Source organism: Pleurodeles waltl, chromosome 2_2, assembly GCF_031143425.1.
Source record: "Pleurodeles waltl isolate 20211129_DDA chromosome 2_2, aPleWal1.hap1.20221129, whole genome shotgun sequence".
In the NCBI taxonomy this organism is placed as follows: domain Eukaryota; kingdom Metazoa; phylum Chordata; class Amphibia; order Caudata; family Salamandridae; genus Pleurodeles; species Pleurodeles waltl.
Window position 1 is genome coordinate 854,160,357 of NC_090439.1, and position 21,463 is coordinate 854,181,819.

General features: G+C 48.2%; 1 protein-coding gene across 1 annotated transcript in view; it reads right to left on the reverse strand.

Moving 5' to 3' along the window:
* INTS8 (integrator complex subunit 8) overlaps positions 1 to 21,463 on the reverse strand; it is a 629,314-nt gene that overhangs the window by 112,792 nt on the left and 495,059 nt on the right. The window contains exon 23 of the mRNA XM_069220496.1: positions 651 to 754. Coding sequence (XP_069076597.1) covers positions 651 to 754 — 104 coding nt within the window. The remainder of the gene's footprint in view (positions 1 to 650; positions 755 to 21,463) is intronic.

The following is a 21,463-nucleotide window of genomic DNA, read 5'->3' on the forward strand; positions in this document are numbered from 1 at the left end:
TGGCTCTCCGTCCAAAAAAGGACGGAGGGCTGCCAGCAGTCATAATACGCCGCGCGGAAAACCATCTGCACTGACGGTCTTCAGCACGGCTGTTCCAAGACCGCTGAGCTCGAAATGAGGGCCATAGTGATTTATTGAGTTACTGCGAAGACGGAAACAACAAAAATGATTCAGTATTCAAAGTATTGTGCTGTTCGTACTGAAAGGCTGAGATGGAGGCAGGACTACCGATTGCGGACTTGAGAAGTATTACTCTATACCAGCATTTGACCCCTTTGATGCCTGTCAAGCGGTAATGCCTGCCGCCTGATCACCATTTCACTTTTGTCTAATTACCCTAATCCAGGTTTTCATGCCTGTGTTGCAATATGGGAGGCCTGCTGGTCAGTTAGTCCACCATACAGAACATGCACAAGCGACCTGTAATTTCTAAACTTTTGCCTGGTTACATAACGTGAGTTGGGGTGAAAAATGGAAATAATGGGTGAAATGTGCACGGTATAATTGCTGTAAACTGCAGCATTACGTGTGTTATGCAAATAATGCCAAATTATTTACTGTGCCACACAACAGTATGTTTAATGCAGGCTTCAGTCACCATCACATGGTTATCTGCAGTAAGGAAAACGTCTTGTAATGCTGTAACTCACCTGGTCAGTGTAAACATCAGGTGGCACCGATTTGTTGAAGAAATCTGAGCACACTGCTCCTGCCTGAAGATAGTAATGCAGAGCGGCGGAATACTGATTTGTGGCTGTTGTGAAAACAAAGATAAAAAAGACAATGTTACAGATTATCCTTTTTAAGACAGGAGGCAACCGCACTTGATTTAGATTTGGGAGGAGATAACACCATCGGAAACAAAAAAGGAATGACAATGAAAATAAACTTTTTCGATTTTGGGAACCAGAAGCACAAATGTCTGGTACAGCAGATGCGTTCGGGTACATTAAGAGGTAATTTTACTGGCATCAATGTTTAGTTATAAAAAATACAGGATTACAAGCATTCAATGACAACAAGTGTTAGGTTATTCGAAAGACGGGGAAGCGTTGTGCATATGCTACAAAGTATTGATTACATGTTTTTTCTCGTCAATTCTTCAGTTAATTATTTTCAACATAATCTCATATCAGCCGGCGGCTCCAGGCACTCCTGCGGTTTCAAGGTTGGAACACTTTAAACGAGCAACAAAGGCCTGCAAGAAAAGGGAAAGGCAGCCAGGACGGAACACAATAAGTAGCAGCGCACAGGAATAGTCCCTTTTGTATTAGCGTGTTTGCCCTCAACAGCTGGCTATAATGCTATATTAAATCCAACATAAATTACCGCTACACCTATCGTTAGTTTCGTCAGTTACACAGTGGCAATCTTCTTCTAAAAAGAAAGTCGATGAGTAGTGAAAGAACATACCTGTGCCTAAGGGCAGCTCTATGGTGATTCCATTATAAAGTGGAGGAGTTCCATCCTTGCATTGAACCACTGATCATAGGTCTACAACTAGCTAAAGATGCCGCACCGCGGAAGAGTCTCCCAGGAACATGCACCTATAGACATAGGACGCGGGTCGGATTCAACGCACGTTATTCTCCTCTCTCTAAACACACTAGACAGACAAATACACAGCAACTTAACACAACACTAGAGCATGCCGAGTGTGGCCAAGGAGAGAGCTAGATAGATTTGACTACGAAAGCCCTGTAGGCGTCCACAAATAGTAGAGATGTACAATACAAATACTGATCACAGTAGCAATCTGTCCGAAACACGCGCGGACATGGACCCTCACCCTGCCAGACCTCTAGAGTCTCCTACTGCCCGAAAAGGCCCACATTCACAGCAACTACCACATTTAGTGGCTACCACGCATAAATGCATTCGGCGGGCACTAGCCCTTACCTACCATGAGGTCCCAAATGCTCCTGCTTCCCCCCCCCGCAGGGCCTTCCATACCCTCCCAACTCTTACTCATTCAGAGACCTTACGCCATGGCAGGACTGCTCTCTTACCACTGTGGGCAACTTATTCCAAGACAGCCAGCTCCTCACCATCGACCATCTAATTGACAACTTTGCCCTCCTAGGGCTCAATACTTGCAGTTCCATCGGATGAGGTACATACTCTGCACCCAATGGTCCGTAGTAGACACTGAGCCTCTCACTCAGTAATACAGTCCCTGCTAACTATGGGAACAGGACAAAGCCACCTAACATGGCATTACAGGGCCAGGAAGGAACATACAGGGGCCCTACTCACATCACTTAGAGACAAATGAGACGCAGATTTTGGGCGGACGCTCCATGATCCTGAATGGGACAGAGCCCTTCAATTCCCACACTTTTTCTTTCTTTCGCAACGCCTGTAGGAAAGTACCATCTTGCCTGGCATGTTACCCCCATATTTCACTGTATATATATGTTATTTTAGTCTATGTGTCACTGGGACCCTGCCAGGCAGGGCCCCAGTGCTCATAAGTATGTGCCCTGTATGTGTTCCCTGTGTGATGCCTAACTGTCTCACTGAGGCTCTGCTAACCAGAACCTCAGTGGTTATGCTCTCTCTACTTTCTAAATTTGTCGCTAACAGGCTAGTGACTAAATTTACCAATTCACATTGGCATACTGGTACACCCATATAATTCCCTAGTATATGGTACTGAGGTACCCAGGGTATTGGGGTTCCAGGAGATCCCTATGGGCTGCAGCATTTCTTTTGCCACCCATAGGGAGCTCTGAGAATTCTTACACAGGCCCGCCAGTGCAGCCTGCGTGAAATAACGTCCACGTTATTTCACAGCCAGTTACCACTGCACTTAAGTAACTTATAAGTTACCTATAAGTTACCTATATGCCTAACCTTCACCTGGTGAAGGTGGGGTGGAAAGTTACTTAGTGTGAGGGCACCCTGGCACTAGCCAAGGTGCCCCCACATCGTTCAGGGCAGATTCCCCGGACTTTGTGAGTGCGGGGACACCATTACACGCTTGCACTATACACAGGTCACTACCTATGTATAGCGTTGCAATAGTAACTCCGAACATGGCCATGTAACATGTCTAAGATCATGGAATTGTCCCCCCAATACCATTCTGGTATTGGGGGGACAATTCCATGATCCCCCGGGTCTCTAGCACAGCACCCGGGTACTGCCAAACTGCCTTTCCGGGGTCTCCACTGCAGCTGCTGCCAACCCCTCAGACAGGTTTCTGCCCTCCTGGGGTCCAGGCAGCCCTGGCCCAGGAAGGCAGAACAAAGGACTTCCTCTGAGAGAGGGTGTAACACCCTCTCCCTTTGGAAATAGGTGTGAGGGCTGGGGAGGAGTAGCCTCCCCAGCCCCTGGAAATGCTTTGATGGGCACAGATGGTGCCCATCTCTGCATAAGCTAGTCTACACCGGTTCAGGGATCCCCCAGCCCGGCTCTGGCGCGCAACTGGACAAAGGAAAGGGGAGTGACTACTCCCCTGACCAGCACCTCCCAGGGGAGGTGCCCAGAGCTCCTCCAGTGTGTCCCAGACCTCTGCCATCTTGGAAACAGAGGTGTTGGGGGCACACTGGATTGCTCTGAGTGGCCAGTGCCAGCAGGTGATGTCAGAGGCTCCTTCTGATAGGCTCTTACCTCTCTTGGTAGCCAATCCTCCTTCCTAGGTAGCCAAACCTCCTTTTCTGGCTATTTAGGGTCTCTGCTTTTGGGAATTATTTAGATAATGAATGCAAGAGCTCATCAGAGTTCCTCTGCATCTCCCTCTTCACCTTCTAACAAAGGATCGACCGCTGACTGCTCAGGACGCCTGCAAAACCGCAACAAAGTAGCAAGACGACTACCAGCAACATTGTAGCGCCTCATCCTGCAGGCTTTCTCGACTGTTTCCAGGTGGTGCATGCTCTGGGGGTAGCCTGCCTTCACCCTGCACCAGAAGCTCCGAATAAATCTCCCATGGGTCGACGGAATCTTCCCCCTGCTAACGCAGGCACCAAAAGACTGCAACACTGGTCCTCTGGGTCCCCTCTCATCCTGACAAGCGTGGTCCCTGGAACTCAGCAACTCTGTCCAAGTGACTCCCACAGTCCAGTGACTCTTCAGTCCAAGTTTGGTGGAGGTAAGTCCTTGCCTCCACACGCTAGACTGCATTGCTGGGTACCGCATGATTTGCAGCTGCTCTGGCTCCTGTGCACTCTTCCAGGATTTTCTTTGTGCACAGCCAAGCCTGGGTCCCCGACACTCCTTCCTGCAGTGCAGAACCTTCTGAGTTGTCTTCCGGCGTCGTGGGACTCCCTTTTGTGACTTCGCGTGGACTCCGGTTCACTCTTCTACCAAGTGCCTGTAAGGGTACTTCTGCGGGTACTGCCTGCTTCTGTGAGGGCTCCCTGAGTTGCTGGGCGCCCCCTCTGTCTCCTCCTCCAAGTCCCTCCTGGGCCACAGCAGCCCCCAAAAACCTCTACTGCAACTCTTGCAGCTAGCAAGGCTTGTTTGCGGTCTTTCTGCGTGGGAAACACCTCTGCAAGCTTCATCGCAACGTGGGACATCCGTCTTCCAAAGGAGAAGTTCCTAGTCCGTTTCCTTCTTGCAGAACTCCAAGCTTCTTCCAACTGGTGGCAGCTTCCTTGCACCCTCAGCTGACATTTCTTGGGCTCCTGTCCACTCTCGACACTGTCGCGACTATTGGACTTGGTCCCCTTGTCTTACAGGTACTCAGGTCCGGAAACCCACTGTTGTTGCATTGCTGGTGTTTGTTCTTCCTGCAGAATCCCCCTATCACGACTTCTGTGCTCTCTGGGGTAGTAGGTGCACTTTACACCTACCTTTCAGGGTCTTGGGGTGGGCTATTTTTCTAACCCTCGCTGTTTTCTTACAGTCCCAGCGACCCTCTACAAGCTCACATAGGTTTGGGGTCCATTCGTGGTTCGCATTTCACTTCTAGAGTATATGGTTAGTGTTGCCCCTATACCTATGTGTTCCCATTGCAACCTATTGTGATTCTACACTGTTTGCATTACTTTTCTTGCTATTACTTGCCTAATTTTGGTTGGTGTACATATATCTTGTGTATATAACTTATCCTCATACTGAGGGTACTCACTAAGATACTTTTGGCATATTGTCAAAAAAATAAAGTACCTTTATTTTTAGTAACTCTGTGTATTGTGTTTTCTTATGATATTGTGCATATGACACCAGTGGTATAGTAGGAGCTTTACATGTTTACTAGTTCAGCCTAAGCTGCTTTGCCATAGCTACCTTCTTTCAGTCTAAGCTGCTAGAAACACCTCTTCTACACTAATAAGGGATAACTGGACCTGGCACAAGGTGTAAGTACCTCTGGTACCCACTACAAGCCAGGCCAGCCTCCTACAACGCCTGATTTCGAATTATTCAATTTACCATACTCCACAGGGCCTACCACACACTGCATCAGCTGCGTCGGAGAAAACATTTTTTTTTCTTCAGACAGCTTATCTTGCTGCTTGCAGAGCCCTCAAATGAGGCTAGTGGCGTAACAAAGGCCCCCGCAGTCCCTGCGGTGCAGGGGTAGGAGGCTGAGCTCCAGAAGGCGCCCTCAGAACAATACCCTGGCCTGAGTGCTTTTGGGAGGGTGGGGCACAGGTGAGTCACGATTCACAATATCCAGGACAAATGACCTTACAGTGGGGGTTCTAACTGTGCAAAGCAGTGTGCTTTACCGATCACCCTCTGTCTCAAAGTGAGACAGTGCTTGCCCATTTACGTTAATAGGTGAGACCACATCTGCACTCTCAAGGCAATCTCTGCCATCTTCCTGTGCTTTCGGGGGGGAGAAAGGGGGAGCGGAGGACACACCGGCACAGGGGCGGCCAGGTGTAGGGTGCGCAAACAGCGTCAGGCTCCCAATGCTTTTCAGTAGGGGGACCCCGGGGATCACCAAGATGCTGCAGGCGTGGTCCAGGGGGTCAGTTCCGGAAAACCAAAGACTGGACAAGGAGGAGGGTCGTCTGCTGAACGTTGCTGGACCATCGGTTTGATTCCCAGAGTCCAGGAGGCTGCGGGTGCAGGGGTACCTTTGGGGGTTGGGTATCTTCGTCCGGTACTCTAGCGGTCGGGGGGGGGTCGGGTCAGCCCATGGTGGGCTTGATGTCGGTAGGGCTGGAGCCAAGTCAGTGTTCGTCTGGAGTCTTCACTGCTGGAGGGTCGGCTTAGTAGTCTTTCTTCTTGCCTTGAGGTTGCCAGGAATCTGGTGAGTAAGGTTCAGGGTGCCCCTAATTACTAGATTTAGGGTTGTTGCAGGGTCAGAGGGCAGTAGCCAATGGCTACTGATCCTGGGGGGAGGAGGGGTTACACCCTTCTCGTGCCCACTCCATTTGGGGAGGGAGGCACATTCCTATCCCTATTGGTCCCTATCCTCCAAACCAAGATGGAGGATTTTGTATGGAGGGGGTCACTTCAGCTCTGGACTGCTTAAAGGTGGTCCTAGCTGTAGTGGTCACCCCTCCTTGATTTACCTAATTTTTCTGCTGGACTTGCCACCAAAAGAGTGGCTTGGTCCGGGGGGTGGGCATCTCCACTAGCAGGATTGCCCTGAGGCACTGTAACAGGAGTCCTGAGCCTTTGAGGCTCATCGCCAAGTGTTACAGTTCCTGCAGGGGGGAGGTGTGAATGACCTCCACCCAGAGCAGGCTTTGTTTCTGACGTCAGAGAGCACAAAGGCTCTCCCCCAAAGGGTCAGAAACTCATCTGTTAGTGGCAAGCTGGCACAGACTGGTCAGCCTAAAACTAAAGGGTTGGTTAGGGTACAGGAGGCATCTATAAGAGGCACTCTGTGTGCGTTTTACAATAAATCCAACACTGGCATCAGTGTGGGTTTATCATGCTGAGACGTTTGATACCAAACTTCCCAGTCTTCAGTGAAGCCATTATGGAGCTGTGGAGTTCATAATGACGAACACCCAGCCCGTGTACTCAATATGGCCACATTGCACTTACAGTGTTTAAGAATGGACTTAGATACTGTAGGGCATACAGCTCATGCAGCTGTGCCCTCACCTGTGAAATAGTGCACCCTGCCTTAGGGCTGGGAGGCCTGCTACAGGGGTGATTTACCTATGCCACTGGCAGTGGTTTGTGGGCATGGCACCCTGAGGAGGATACCATGTTGACTTTACCTTTTTCTCCCCACCAGCACAAACAATCTGCAATGGCAGTGCGCATGTGCTTGGCGAGGGGTCCCTTAAGGTGGCACAATACATGCTGCAGCACTCCCTGGCCACAGAGCCCTTGGTACCATTGGTACCTTTTACAAGGGACTTAGCTGTGTGCCAGGGGTGTGCCAATTGTGGAAACAATGGTACCATTTTAGGGAGAGAACACTGGTGCTGGGGACTAGTTAACAGGATCCCAGCACACACTCAGTCATATTTTGGAAATTCTTTGGCATATTCAGTAAATCCATAATTATGCTGTAAACTCTACAGCCACAGAGGTACATAACTCCACTGCTCTCGCAATTGCCTATAGTTTCAGCAAGAATGTATTTGTGACAGGTAAACAAAACCTTACCATTTTAATTCCAGTCAATGCTCATCTGCACTTTGAATGAAACAGCTTGTATTATTAAAAATACATAATGGGTACCTTATCATTGACATCTCAGACATATGGTGACATTTGCAAACTACAAGGCCAAAGTTATCACCAGAACCCCCAATGGTGGTACCACTGGTACCTTTTACAAGGGACTTAGCTGTGTGCCGGGGGTGTGCCAATTGTGGAAACAATGGTACTGTTTTAGGGAGAGAACACTGGTGCTGGGGACTAGTTAACAGGATCCCAGCACACACACAGTCATATTTTGGAAATTCTGTGGCATATTCAATAAATCCATAATTATACTGTAAACTCTGCAGCCACAGAGGTACATAACTCCACTGCTCTCGCAATTGCCTATAGTTTCAGCAAGAATGTATTTGTGACAGGTAAACAAAACCTTACCATTTTAATTCCAGTCAATGCTCATCTGCACTTTGAATGAAACAGCTTGTATTATTAAAAATACATAACGGGTACCTTATCATTGACATCTCAGACATTTGGTGACATTTACAAACTACAAGGCCAAAGTTATCACCAGAACCCCCAATGGAAATATTGGACCAGATTACACAGTTACCCATCATGCCTGCTGTGTATGTACTTAACTTTAAACTATTGTGCTTATGCATATAGGTAAACAACCTTAAACAAGAGACAATTCATGTAGGTGCTACCCATATATAAAACATAAGTACCAAAATAATTTGCATTTGGTCCACTCACTATACAGAATAAGGAATGCGGCCTAATGGCAATGCTGAAATGTCAACAGAACATGAGTGTTCACAAGGAGTGGTGAAATTGAATGTTAGAAGCTTTTTTGAAAGTTCTAGTGCATCAACTAAGGAAGGAGCTGTGGTCTAGAGGCTAAGCCAGCAATCTGAAGACATTGGTTGGAATTCACCTTGGCACTGACTGAAAATTGTATAGTTTTGGGAAATCACTTAATCACAATGTGCTGAAAATGTAAATGTGTGAGAATACTAGTGTAAACGTGTTTAACTAAAAGATTTGAGCCACCACTCGATGAATACAATCTTGCATCATTTTCCATCACCTCCCATAAAGGGCAAGGACCATGCTACAGAAATATCCAACAAGTGCATGCTTTTTCATTGTGAACAGGTATCTGGCTTATACTCTGTGAATACCCTTTTCCTATGAGCTGGTGAGCCCACCTCATTTTGTGATAGCCAGATAGAAGCGCCAACGATTTTCGTGATCCTGGTTTATTCTTCACAACTCATGTCTACTTCTCAATGTACTACTAGCACTGGGAGGCTCATTTGGGTAGCCATGTATTATATAATGAAAATGTCACTTACCCAGTGTACATCTGTTCGTGGCATCAGTCGCAGTAGATTCGCATGTTCTGCAATAGCTCGCCATCTGGTGTTGGGCCGGAGTGTTACAAGTTGTTTTTCTTCGAAGAAGTCTTTCGAGTCACGGGACCGAGTGACTCCTCCTTTTGTCTCCATTGCGCATGGGCGTCGACTCCATCTTCGATTGTTTTTCCCCGCAGAGGGTGAGGTAGGAGTTGAATTGTAGTAATAGTGCCCATGCAATGGAGTGACTAAGTATACACCTATTTAAGGTTGAGATGATACATATATAAATAATTGAAGGTAACTTCCAAACTGCTACAGGCTCCCGGGGAGGCGGGTGGGCACATGCGAATCTACTGCGACTGATGCCACGAACAGATGTACACTGGGTAAGTGACATTTTCAGTTCGATGGCATCTGTCGCTGTAGATACGCATGTTCTGCATAGACTAGTAAGCAGTTATTTCCCCAAAAGCGGTGGATCAGCCTGTAGGAGTGGAAGTAGTCTGAAATAATGTCCTTAATACAGCTTGACCTACTGTGGCTTGTTGTGCGGATAACACGTCTACACAGTAGTGCTTGGTGAATGTGTGAGGCGTAGACCATGTGGCTGCCTTACATATTTCTTGCATTGGGATGTTTCCTAGAAAGGCCATGGTAGCACCTTTTTTTTTTCTGGTTGAGTGTGCCCTTGGTGTAATGGGCAGCTGTCGTTTAGCTTTAAGGTAGCAGATTTGGATGCATTTAACTATCCATCTGGCTATACCTTGTTTTGAAATTGGGTTTCCTGCATGAGGTTTTTGAAATGCAATAAAGAGTTGTTTAGTTTTTCTAATGTTCTTTGTTCTGTCAATGTAATACATCAATGCTCTTTTGACATCTAATGTATGTAGTGCCCTTTCAGCTACGGTATCTGGCTGTGGAAAGAACACTGGAAGTTCCACTGTTTGATTTAGATGGAACGGTGAAATAACCTTTGGCAAAAATTTAGGATTGGTCCTTAGGACGACTTTATTTTTGTGTAGTTGTATAAAAGGTTCCTGTATAGTAAACGCCTGAATCTCGCTTACTCTTCTCAGGGAAGTAATGGCGATGAGAAATGCCACCTTCCAGGTTAGGAACTGTATGTCGCAGGAGTGCATGGGTTCAAAAGGTGGACCCATAAGTCTAGTTAGGACAACATTTAGGTTCCATGAAGGAACAGGTGGTGTTCTTGGTGGTATAATTCTCCTAAGGCCCTCCATGAATGCTTTAATGACTGGTATTTTATATAGGGAAGTTGAATAGGTAGTCTGCAGGTATGCAGATATTGCTGCAAGGTGAATCTTAATGGAAGAGAAAGCTAGGTTAGATTTTTGTAAGTGAAGCAAGTAACCCACTACGTGTTCTGGAGTTGTGTGTAATGGTTGTATTTGATTAATATGGCAGTAGCAAACAAACCTCTTCCATTTACTTGCATAGCAGTGCCTGGTGGATGGCCTTCTTGCTTGTTTTATGACTTCCATACATTCTTGGGTAAGTTGTAAGTGCCCGAATTCTAGGATTTCAGGAGCCAGATTGCTAGATTCAGCGATGCAGGATCTGGGTGTCTGATCTTTTGGTTGTGCTGTGTCAACAGATCTGGCCTGTTGGGCAATTTGATGCAGGGTACCACTGATAGGTCTAGCAGCGTTGTGTACCAGGGTTGCCTTGCCCAAGTTGGTGCTATCAATATGAGTTTGAGTTTGCTTTGACTGAGTTTGTTTACCAGGTAAGGAAGGAGAGGGAGAGGAGGAAAAGCGTAAGCAAATATCCCTGACCAGTTCATCCATAGGGCATTGCCTTGGGATTGTTTGTGTGGGTACCTGGATGCGAAGTTTTGGCATTTTGCGTTCTCCCTTGTCGCAAACAAGTCTATCTGAGGTGTTCCCCAGAGTTTGAAATAAGTGTTCAGAATTTGGGGGTGAATTTCCCATTCGTGGACCTGTTGGTGATCTCGAGAGAGATTGTCTGCGAGTTGATTTTGTATCCCTGGTATAAACTGTGCAATTAGGCGAATTTGGTTGTGAATTGCCCAATGCCAAATTTTTTGTGCTAGCAGGCTTAACTGCGTGGAGTGCGTCCCTCCCTGCTTGTTTAGATAATACATTGTTGTCATGTTGTCTGTTTTGACGAGAATGTATTTGTGAACTATTATTGGTTGGAAAGCTTTTAGTGCTTGAAAAACTGCTAGAAGTTCTAGGTGATTGATATGCAGTTTTGTTTGATGTACATTCCATTGTCCTTGTATGCTGTGTTGATCGAGGTGTGCTCCCCACCCTGTCATGGAAGCATCTGTTGTTATTACGTATTGTGGCACTGGGTCTTGGAAAGGCCGCCCCTTGTTTAAATTTATGTTGTTCCACCACAGAAGCGAGAGGTAAGTTTGGCGGTTTATTAACACCAGATCTAGAAGGTGACCCTGTGCTTGAGACCACTGTGATGCTAGGCACTGTTGTAAGGGCCTCATGTGCAGTCTTGCGTTTGGGACAATGGCTATGCATGATGACATCATGCCTAGGAGTTGTAATACCATCTTTGCTTGTATTTTTTGTGTTGGATACATGCGTTGTATGATGGTGTTGAAATTTTGAATTCTTTGTAGACTTGGAGTGGCTACTCCCTTTGATGTGTCTATTATGGCTCCCAGGTATTGTTGTACCTTGCGTGGCAGAATTTTGGATTTTGTGAAATTGACGGTGAACCCGAGTTTGAAGAGGGTTTGTATGATCTGATTTGTGTGATTTGAGCACTGTATGAACGAATGGGCCTTGATTAGCCAGTCGTCCAAATATGGGAACACATGTATCTGCTGCCTTCTTATGTGTGCAGCGACTACCGCAAGACATTTGGTAAAGACTCTTGGTGTGGTTGTTAATCCGAAAGGCAGTACCTTGAATTGGTAATGTATTCCTTTGAATACAAACCTTAGGTATTTCCTGTGCGATGGGTGTATTGGTATATGGAAATAAGCATCCTTGAGGTCTAAAGTTGCCATGTAGTCGTGTAGTTTTAGCAATGGCAATACTTCTTGTAGTGTGACCATGTGGAAGTGGTCTGATTTGATGAAAGTGTTTACTACTCTGAGGTCTAGGATTGGTCTCAGCGTTTTGTCCTTCTTTGGTATCAGAAAGTACAGTGAGTAAACTCCTGTGTTTATTTGTGTGTTTGGCACTAATTCGATTGCATTCTTTTGCAATAGTGCCTGCACTTCTATCTCCAGGAGATTGGAATGGTGTGTTGTTAAATTTTGTGCTTTCGGTGGTATGTTTGGAGGGAATTGTAGAAATTCTATGCAATAACCATGTTGGATAATTGCTAGAACCCAAGTGTCTGTAGTGATTTCCTCCCATGCTTTGTAATAATGACCTATTCTTCCCCCCACTGGTGTTGTGTGGAGGGGGTGAGTGACATGTGAGTCATTGTTTAGTAGTAGGGGTTTTGGGGCTTTGAAATCTCCCTCTATTTCTAGGGAATTGCCCTCCTCTATATTGTCCCCGAAAACCTCCTCTATACTGTCCCTGGTAAGTGGACGGTGTTGCTTGTGAGGCGCTGGCTTGTGTGCTTTGACCCCGAAACCCCCCTCGAAAGGGCGTTTTACGGAATATGCTGTAATTCCCTCTGCTCTGCGGGGAGTAGAGTGCGCCCATGGCTTTGGCAGTGTCCGTATCTTTTTTGAGTTTCTCAATCGCTGTGTCCACTTCTGGACCGAACAGTTCTTTTTCATTAAAAGGCATATTGAGAACTGCTTGTTGAATCTCTGGTTTAAATCCAGACGTTCGGAGCCATGCATGCCGTCTGATAGTTACAGATGTATTAATTGTCCGTGCAGCTGTATCTGCAGCGTCCATGGAGGAACGTATCTGGTTGTTGGAGATGGTCTGTCCCTCCTCAACCACTTGTTTCGCCCTATTTTGGAAGTCCTTGGGCAGATGTTCAATGAGATGTTGCATCTCGTCCCAGTGGGCTCTGTCATAGCGCGCAAGTAGTGCCTGGGAGTTCGCGATGCGCCACTGGTTTGCAGCTTGTGCTGCGACTCTTTTACCAGCTGCATCGAACTTGCGGCTTTCTTTATCTGGGGGTGGTGCATCTCCAGATGTGTGAGAGTTGGCCCTTTTCCTAGCTGCTCCTACAACAACAGAGTCTGGTGGCAGCTGTGTAGTGATGAAAGCCGGGTCCGTAGGAGGCGGCTTATACTTCTTTTCCACCCTTGGTGTGATTGCCCTACTTTTGACCGGCTCCTTAAATATGTCTTTTGCGTGCCGGAGCATACCAGGGAGCATAGGCAGGCTTTGGTAGGAGCTGTGGGTGGAGGAGAGTGTGTTGAACAAGAAATCATCCTCGACTTGTTCTGAGTGGAGGCTTACGTTATGAAATTGTGCTGCTCTAGCCACCACCTGAGAGTACGCGGTGCTGTCTTCTGGTGGAGATGGCTTTGTAGGGTAGGCCTCCGGGCTGTTATCTGACACTGGGGCGTCGTATAGGTCCCATGCGTCCTGATCTTGGTCACCCTGGCTCATGGTGGTGTGAGCTGGGGAGTGAGATGGAGTTTGTGCTGGTGAAACGTTAATCACGGGCGGAGGAGAGGGTGGTGGTGTAATTCTTTTAACCACTTTTGGTTGTGGTGCTTGTTCCGTCTGGAACTCCAACCTTCTCTTTCTCCTAATGGGGGGAAGGGTGCTTATTTTTCCTGTCCCCTGCTGAATGAAGATACGCTTTTGCGTATGGTCCACATCAGTTGCTTGTAGCTCTTCCTCAAACCTATGCTTTTGCATTTGGGAGGTTAGCGAGTGCTCTTCTGTATAAGAGCCTGAAGCTGGGTCGCTTGCAGTTTGTTTCGGCGTCGAAACTTTGTCTGCGTGTTTTTTCGGCTCCGAGGTGACTTTTTTCCTTTTCGGGGCCGAAACCTCTCGGCGTCGATCTGTTTCGGTGCCGCTGTCTCGGCGTCGAGCCGTGTCCACACCGGCATCTCGGTGTCGAGGCTTGTCTCCAGCACTTTCTCGGTCCCGAGAAGGCTGCGTGCCGGTGTCTCGACCGGAGTCGGACGATCTCGGCACTGTTTTGGCCTTTTTCGGTGCCGACGGTCGGTCACCGAATTTATGGGTGGAGCCATGGCCTGGTGGCAGTGGCGTCCCCTGGGCCTTGTAAATGTTTCTTTGTGTGGTTTTCGATGTCTTACTCACGGTTTGTGTGTCGTCGAATCCTTCGGAGTCTGAGTCTTGGATTGAGAAGGTACCTTCTTCTTCCTGTTCCTCGAACTCCCGTTGGGCTGTCGGTGCGGACGCCATTTGAAGTCTTCTGGCTCGACGGTCTCGGAGTGTTTTTCGGGACCGGAACGCACGACAGGCCTCGCAGGTGTCTTCGCTGTGCTCAGGTGACAGGCACAGGTTGCAGACCAAGTGTTGGTCTGTGTAGGGGTATTTATTGTGGCATTTGGGGCAGAAACGAAACGGGGTCCGTTCCATCGGCGTTCTTCAGCACGCGGTCGGGCCGACCAGGCCCCGACGGGGGATCGAAAAACTACCCCGAAGGGCACCGGAGCTCTTCGATCTTCGATGCGGTGTGGAATCTAAGTACGCCGATCCCGAACGCAACAATACCGACGAAAATCTTCCGAAATTAGCTATCTTTCCGTTCCGAAACTCGGAGCGACAGGAACACGTCCGAACCCGATGGCGGAAAAAAAACAATCGAAGATGGAGTCGACGCCCATGCGCAATGGAGACAAAAGGAGGAGTCACTCGGTCCCGTGACTCGAAAGACTTCTTCGAAGAAAAACAACTTGTAACACTCCGGCCCAACACCAGATGGCGAGCTATTGCAGAACATGCGTATCTACAGCGACAGATGCCATCGAACATATAACTACATTGAATTTAATGTAATTTATTGGGCATTTTGGGAGATTCCTCCACACACATCTTCCTATCCCCTGGAAGCATGTTATCATTATGCAGTCCATGCTACTTTTAATCAGAAAAGAAAGTATTCTAGGAAGTCTTCATTTCTGGCATGCACAGGACTCGCTTGGTGCCAAGCATCTTGCAGACAACCAATGCTCGCAGGTCTGTTGGACACTCTGAGCTCCAGCAGTGCAGTGTCTCTCAGGGGAATGCATTGGCAAAGATAAAAGATCTGGCTTTAACGTGGTACTGCAGGAAAGAGCAGGCATGGACATATTCCTTTTCCATGCATTAGCACATTTAGGCGGTCATTCTGACCGCGGCGGGCGGCGCCCGCCATGCGGTCACCGCCAAATGGCCGCTCCGCGGTCAGGAGACCGCGGATGCCATTCTGGCTTTCCCGCTGGGCCGGCGGGCGACCGCCAAAAGGCCGCCCGCCGGCCCAGTGGGAAAGCCCCTGCAATGAGGAAGCTGGCTCCGAATGGAGCCGGCGGAGTTGCAGGGGTGCGACGGGTGCAGTGGCACCCGTCGCTATTTTCACTGTCTGCTAAAATCTGTATGGGGCCCTGTTAGGGGGCCCCTGCACTGCCCATGCCAGTGGCATGGGCAGTGCAGGGGACCCCAGGGGCCCCACAACACCCGTTCCCGCCATCCTGGTTCTGGCGGTGGAAACCGCCAGAAACAGGCTGGCGGGAAGGGGGTCGGAATCCCCATGGGCCAGGGGAAAACCGCTGGGAAACCGCCGGTTCCCCTTTTCTGACTGCGGCTTTACCGCCGCGGTCAGAATAGCCCTGGAAGCACCGCCAGCCTGTTGGCGGTGCTTCTGCTGCCCTCCGCCCTGGCGGTCAGAGACCGCCAGGGTTGGAATGAGGGCCTTAATCTGGACCCAATGGCCTTTCAAACTTGTATTCTAATTACTGTCTCAGTCCCCAGTGTGCAAAATGATAGCCCCACAAACAGTGTTTAGTACTAGCCCCCGCCAAAGTTCGGGTCTAGTTGCACCGCTGGTCCTGTCCTGGTCCTGTCCTACCCTTTCCGCATTTTGGCAGGCAATCTGCGAGTCGCTACATGAAGAGTTCCCATCTCCCCGGCATGGGACGCCCTCCTCAGCCACTTCCTCAGACTCACCCGAGATGACAATTCTATGTCAGGACCGGAAGCTCAGATTATGCTTCTCTTTCCATGCTTTATTTTAACAGCAGCCAATGAAAATCATGGAAAACAAAAAACTACATGTCCCAACACTTGCAATATCACGTGATGACCATAGAGGAGGAAGCCTATAAAGTGTTGCACCACACCCAGCCACTCCTCTTTCTTTGCTGCTTTGCAGCCAGTTAAGTGATTTTTCACGTTTTCTTCTATATATGTTTATCAAATGTTAATATGTATGGGAGCGGTTTTTCCCTCCTTCTGAAGCGTCCTTTTGGATCGCTTTTGTAATTGTGGAGTGGGAGCAGGGGAGCGAAGGCTCGCGCGTTCCCACACAGCCCTTTCTTTTTGCCGGTGTAAAAAGTTTTATTATCTAGATAATTTTATTGCACGCCCTCTTCGTGAGCGCGTTAGCCGGAGCAGTGCTGTTCATGTGCACCCTGTCAATTACTCGCGCTTGTTAGCCTGGCCGAGTTTTGATTTGTTTTTCCCCCAGGGAGTCCCATTTCATCTAGTTCACTTTCTTTAAGCCTTTTATAGGCCGATTTTCACGTTCGTGTGAGCGCTGCTACGGAGGTGCTGCCTCTTCAAGAGCTAGCGCGGCTGCGCTATTAATTGCTTGTCCTTTTGTCACCGGCTCAGCTCCCCACCTACACCCCAGTGCCTGGACACTGGGGTTGAAATAATTATTATTCAGGCTGGGCTTGCTTTCAAGGGTTATTAAACCTCTTCACAGGGCAGCTCCTTCCACATCTTATCTGATTGTTTGTTTTCTGCCCTGCTTCTTTATACTATTTTACTGCTCCTTTGGAGCCCCTTCTGCTGTTACACAGTATGGCTGGCTACGATGACCAGGCCGAAGAATTGTACTATCTGGATGATACAGCTGGGTCTTTTGACCAAGATTTGGTGTATGCTCTTGACGCAGGAGTGCGTCACTCGGTCAATCAGGCTTTAGCTCCAGCCATTCAACCCATCAAACACGATCTCTTGGATTTGGTGGAGCAACAGGGCTGGGTAGCCCCGGCGAGCGCCCAACCCATTGGGGAATCTTCCCTTTCAACAAGCACTCAGGCTTCTAAGCAGGTTACTAACCGGCATGCTGCGGACTTTGAATCCCTTATAAGAAACATGGCAAGGGAGCATGACTATAATGCGGGATCGCAAAAGAAAGCTGTTAGTGACCCAGCTTCTTCTTCTTCTTCCTCTGAGCACTCCTCCGAGCAGGGTGATGTTCCCCCACGTAAGCCCAAGAAGAAAGCTCATCATCAGGAGGCTCCTACCCCTAAGGTTCTGACTTTCGAACCAGAGGACATAGTGCACCCCAGATCTTCACTGTGGTTACCACCCCCTGAGGTGGCGGATTATGTGGAGGCCCACATTAGACACAGCTTTGATAAGGATATTCGCTCCAGGCTGAGGTCTGAGTGCCCCAGGCCAGATTTTCCCTCCAAAGTTACCGAGACCCCCGAATTAGATCCTACTCTGGTCACTTTCCTCAAGAAATCCGCAAAAGACCCAAAGAAGGGTATAGATCGTGCCTGGCGCGGATGCCAGGATAAGCTGTTGGACATTTACGGTCCTTTAACTAAGATTTTAGAATTGGCCTTTCAGGCCAAGGAGTCAGGGGATCCTATCAACCCGGACATTCTAGTAGTTTGGGCTCAGAGAGCTCTTTGCTTCTTAGGCAATGCCAATTGCGCCATTTCTTTGGAACGCCGCAGATCTGTGTTGATGAAGCTAGACCCCAAATTTGCGGACCTCGCTGCATCTGAATCAGGCCCCGTGGCCCAGGGTTTGCTGTTTGGGTCCCCCTTTATGAAGGAACTTTCCAAGTTTGTTTCCACTTACGCCAGTTTGGACAAGGCACAAGGATCCATCCGGAGAGTGCTACGTCCACTTTTTAGAGGGGCCGGACGCTACAGAGGACGTGCCTTCAGCCGCTTCAATCAACAAGGCCCTCAACGTGGCTTCTACCAGCAAGGAAGAGGAGGTTTCCAGGAGTACGATTCCTCCTCTTCTACCTTCTCCCCGTCGAGACCAAGATATGGTCAGGGCAGATTCCGCTGGGGGAGAGCCAAAGTCCAGCAATCTTTTTCCCAGGACTCGGGAGCCACAGGTGAGCTTGATTGTAAGTACAGAGGTAATGTTGGGGGGCAGAACTCAGAGTTTTTTGGAGGTTTGGCGTCTGATTTCCTCAGATGCTTGGGTCTTAGAGACCGTGCAGGGGTTCAAGCTAGAATTTTACGAGTCCCCGTATCAACAGTGCCTTCCCAGGCAGGTATATTTTTCCCGTCAAGAACTCAGTCTCATTTCCGCAGAAATTTCAGCTCTAGTAAAGAAGGGCGCCGTTGTCAGGGTGCCTCGTCACCCTTCGGGCTTTGTCAGCCCAGTGTTTCTAGTAGACAAGAAAGGTGGCGGTCCTCGCCTGGTGTTAAACTTAAAAGACTTCAACGTTTTTTTGCTATATCGTCATTTTCATGATGGAGGGCATCCATTTGCTGAGAGACGTTCTCCAAGAGGGAGACTGGTTGGTCCGCTTAGATCTAAAGGACGCTTACCTGACCATTCCTATTTTTCCTCCGCATCGGAGATTTCTCAAGTTCTGTTGGGAGAACGAATATTACGAGTACAAAGTTCTCCCCTTTGGTCTGTCTTCTGCCCCTTGGTGTTTCACGAAGGTAATGCGTCCAGTCGTGGAATTCCTTCGGTCCCAAGGGGTCAGGTTAATTATTTATCTAGACGACATTCTGATCATGGCCGAGGATCGAGGCCTTCTTTTGTCTCATCTGGAATGTTCAGTGTCTCTGCTTCAGAGTCTGGGTTTCATAATCAATGCCCAAAAATCCATTCTGGTCCCATCTAAACGGATAGACTTTCTGGGTTTCCAGATAGATTCGATGCAGTCTCTATTGATTCTTCCCCCTGGGAAGATTCATTTGATCAAGAGAGAGTTGAGGTCTCTATTATCCAAACAGACTATCATTGAGGGCGATTGCCCGCATGGTGGGCCTGCTTTCTTTTTCGATTCAGGCAATTTTTCCGAGTTCCTTGCATTACAGAGCCCTTCAACGCTTGAAGATATCTCATCTTCAGAAAGGTCTCTGTTATGCGGATCAGGTTCCCCTATCAGAGGAGTCTCGTGCAGAGATGAATTGGTGGTTAGATCATATGGAAGCCTGGAACGGCAGAGCCATCTTCAGCTCTTACCCAGACATAGTGATAGAATCCGACGCCAGTCGTTGAGGCTGGGGAGCCCGGTGCGGATCTGTGTCCACGGGAGGCAGATGGTCCAGTACAGAGTTGAGCCTCCACATCAATTGTTTGGAACTCCGAGCCGGCTCATTTGCAATCAAGAGTCTCTCTCCCATCAGAGCGAACTGTTGTATCCTCCTTCGCATGGACAATATCTCGGCAGTGAGATATGTCAACAAGTTGGGGGGAATTCGCTCCCGCATTCTAGCGGAGATAGCCAAGGAGTTTTGGCACTTTTGTCTTCAGCACAGGATTTCAGTTGTGGTGGAGTACCTTCCTGGGACCAACAACTTGGTAGCGGACTGGAACTCTCGCCATCTGAGAGACTTCAGCGATTGGAGGTTACATCCCAGGGTTTTCAGAACTCTGTCTGCGCGGTGGGGCCCCTTTTCAATCAACCTGTTTGCGTCTCGCCTCAACCGGCAGATACATTTTTTTTTCAGTTGGAGACCAGATCCGGAAGCGTCAAAGACTGATGCCTTTCTTCAGGACTGGTCGCAGGAACGGAGTTACGCCTTTCCTCCTTTCTTGATGATTCCCAGGGTCTTGGCTCAGATCAGGCATCAGCAAGCGGAGTTGGTCCTGGTGACTCCTCTTTGGAGATCTCAAGCTTGGTTCCCGTTGGCAATGGAGTTGAGCTGTGATCATCCGATCCTTCTTCCCTTCCGGGAGAATCTTCTCCAGGACCCTCTAGGGTTGTTACATCCATTGATCCTGTCGGGTCAACTATCCCTGGTGACTTGGAGTCTTTCAGGGAAAGATGGAGCATCCCAGGTCTTTCGCAAGAGTCTTCCGAGTTCATTGCAAGTTCCTGGTCCTCCAGTACTCACAAGAGATACGTTTCGGCCTGGAAGCGATGGAGTTCTTGGTGTAGTTCTAGGAGTGCGGATCCTTCTTCAGCAGGTTGCTGTCTGGTCCTAAATTTCCTATCCTCTCTAGCGGCGTCAGGTCTAGCGTATCGCTCTATCAATAATTATCGGTCTGCTATTTCGGCAGGTCATTTACCAGTGGAGGGTAAACCCATTGGGGAGTCTCCAATTGTGTGTAAATTAATGAGGGGTATCAGATTGGCTAATCCCCCTCGTCCTCGTTATTCTGCCCTTTGGGATGTGAATATTGTCCTTCGTTTTTTAGAAGCTTGGCCTTCCAATAGATTTTGTATCTAGGAAACAGCTGTCAGCTAAACTAACTATGTTGTTATGTTTAATTTCTTGTAAGAGAGTTTCGGATGTTAGGGCTCTGGATTTGGCTGGGAGAGTGTTTTCCCCTGAAGGGGTTTCTTTTTCTATTTCGCGTAGAACTAAATGCAATCTGAAGACTTTTTCTTATCCCTGTTTTGTGGACAATCCCAAACTTTGTGTGGTGCAGTGCCTTAGAGCTTATGAGGTGAGTACAGAAGAATTTCATTCTGATATGGGGGGTCAGTTACTCATTTCGTTAGTTAAGCCATATCATCCGGTTTCCTCAGCCACCCTTGCTAGATGGATGCGTTGGTTACTGAGTGAAGCAGGCATTGATATTTCTAGATTTGGTGCTCATTCTGCCAGAGGCGCTATGGCTTTAAAATCTTTAGCTTTGGGTTCTCGTTTAGAGGACATTTTAAAGGCGGCGGACTGGTCTTTCCCGTCGACTTTTAAAACTTTTTATTGTAAACCTATTGTGGATATTACTCTGCCATCCTTTCACTTGTCCATTCACCTACCCATCCCTTTACACTGCCATCTGATCACCTGTTCCCCCACCTATCCATTCACTCCTCCATCCATCCCTTTACTTTGCCATTCTTTTACTCGTCCATCCACCTATCCATTCACTCACGCGTCCATTGACCTATCAATTTGCTCACGCATCCATCCACCCATCCCTTTACTCTGCCAACCAGCCACCTTACACTCACTCATTCACATTCTCATTCATCCACCCATTAATACACACATCCTTCTTTTCACCCTTCCTTCCATCCAATATTCCTTCTTTCTTTCCCTGTTCTATTTACCCAGTGTAGGTTTTTCCTTGCTCCTGCCTGCTCTTCTTTTGAGGCTGTATTCTAGTGTTGATGAAGAGCTTTTGTCTGTGAGTTGCAGAAAGAGGCCCATAAAGAACCCCAGGGGGGAGGAAGGGGCGGCTTCACTACGTCCCTGTGTAGCCTTAGAGAAGTACTCACTGTTTGTGGGAAATAATAATTGCCACGGCAGTCTATTTTTCATCACAGCACCAGTTGTAAAAAAAATTTTTAAACACAATGAATGA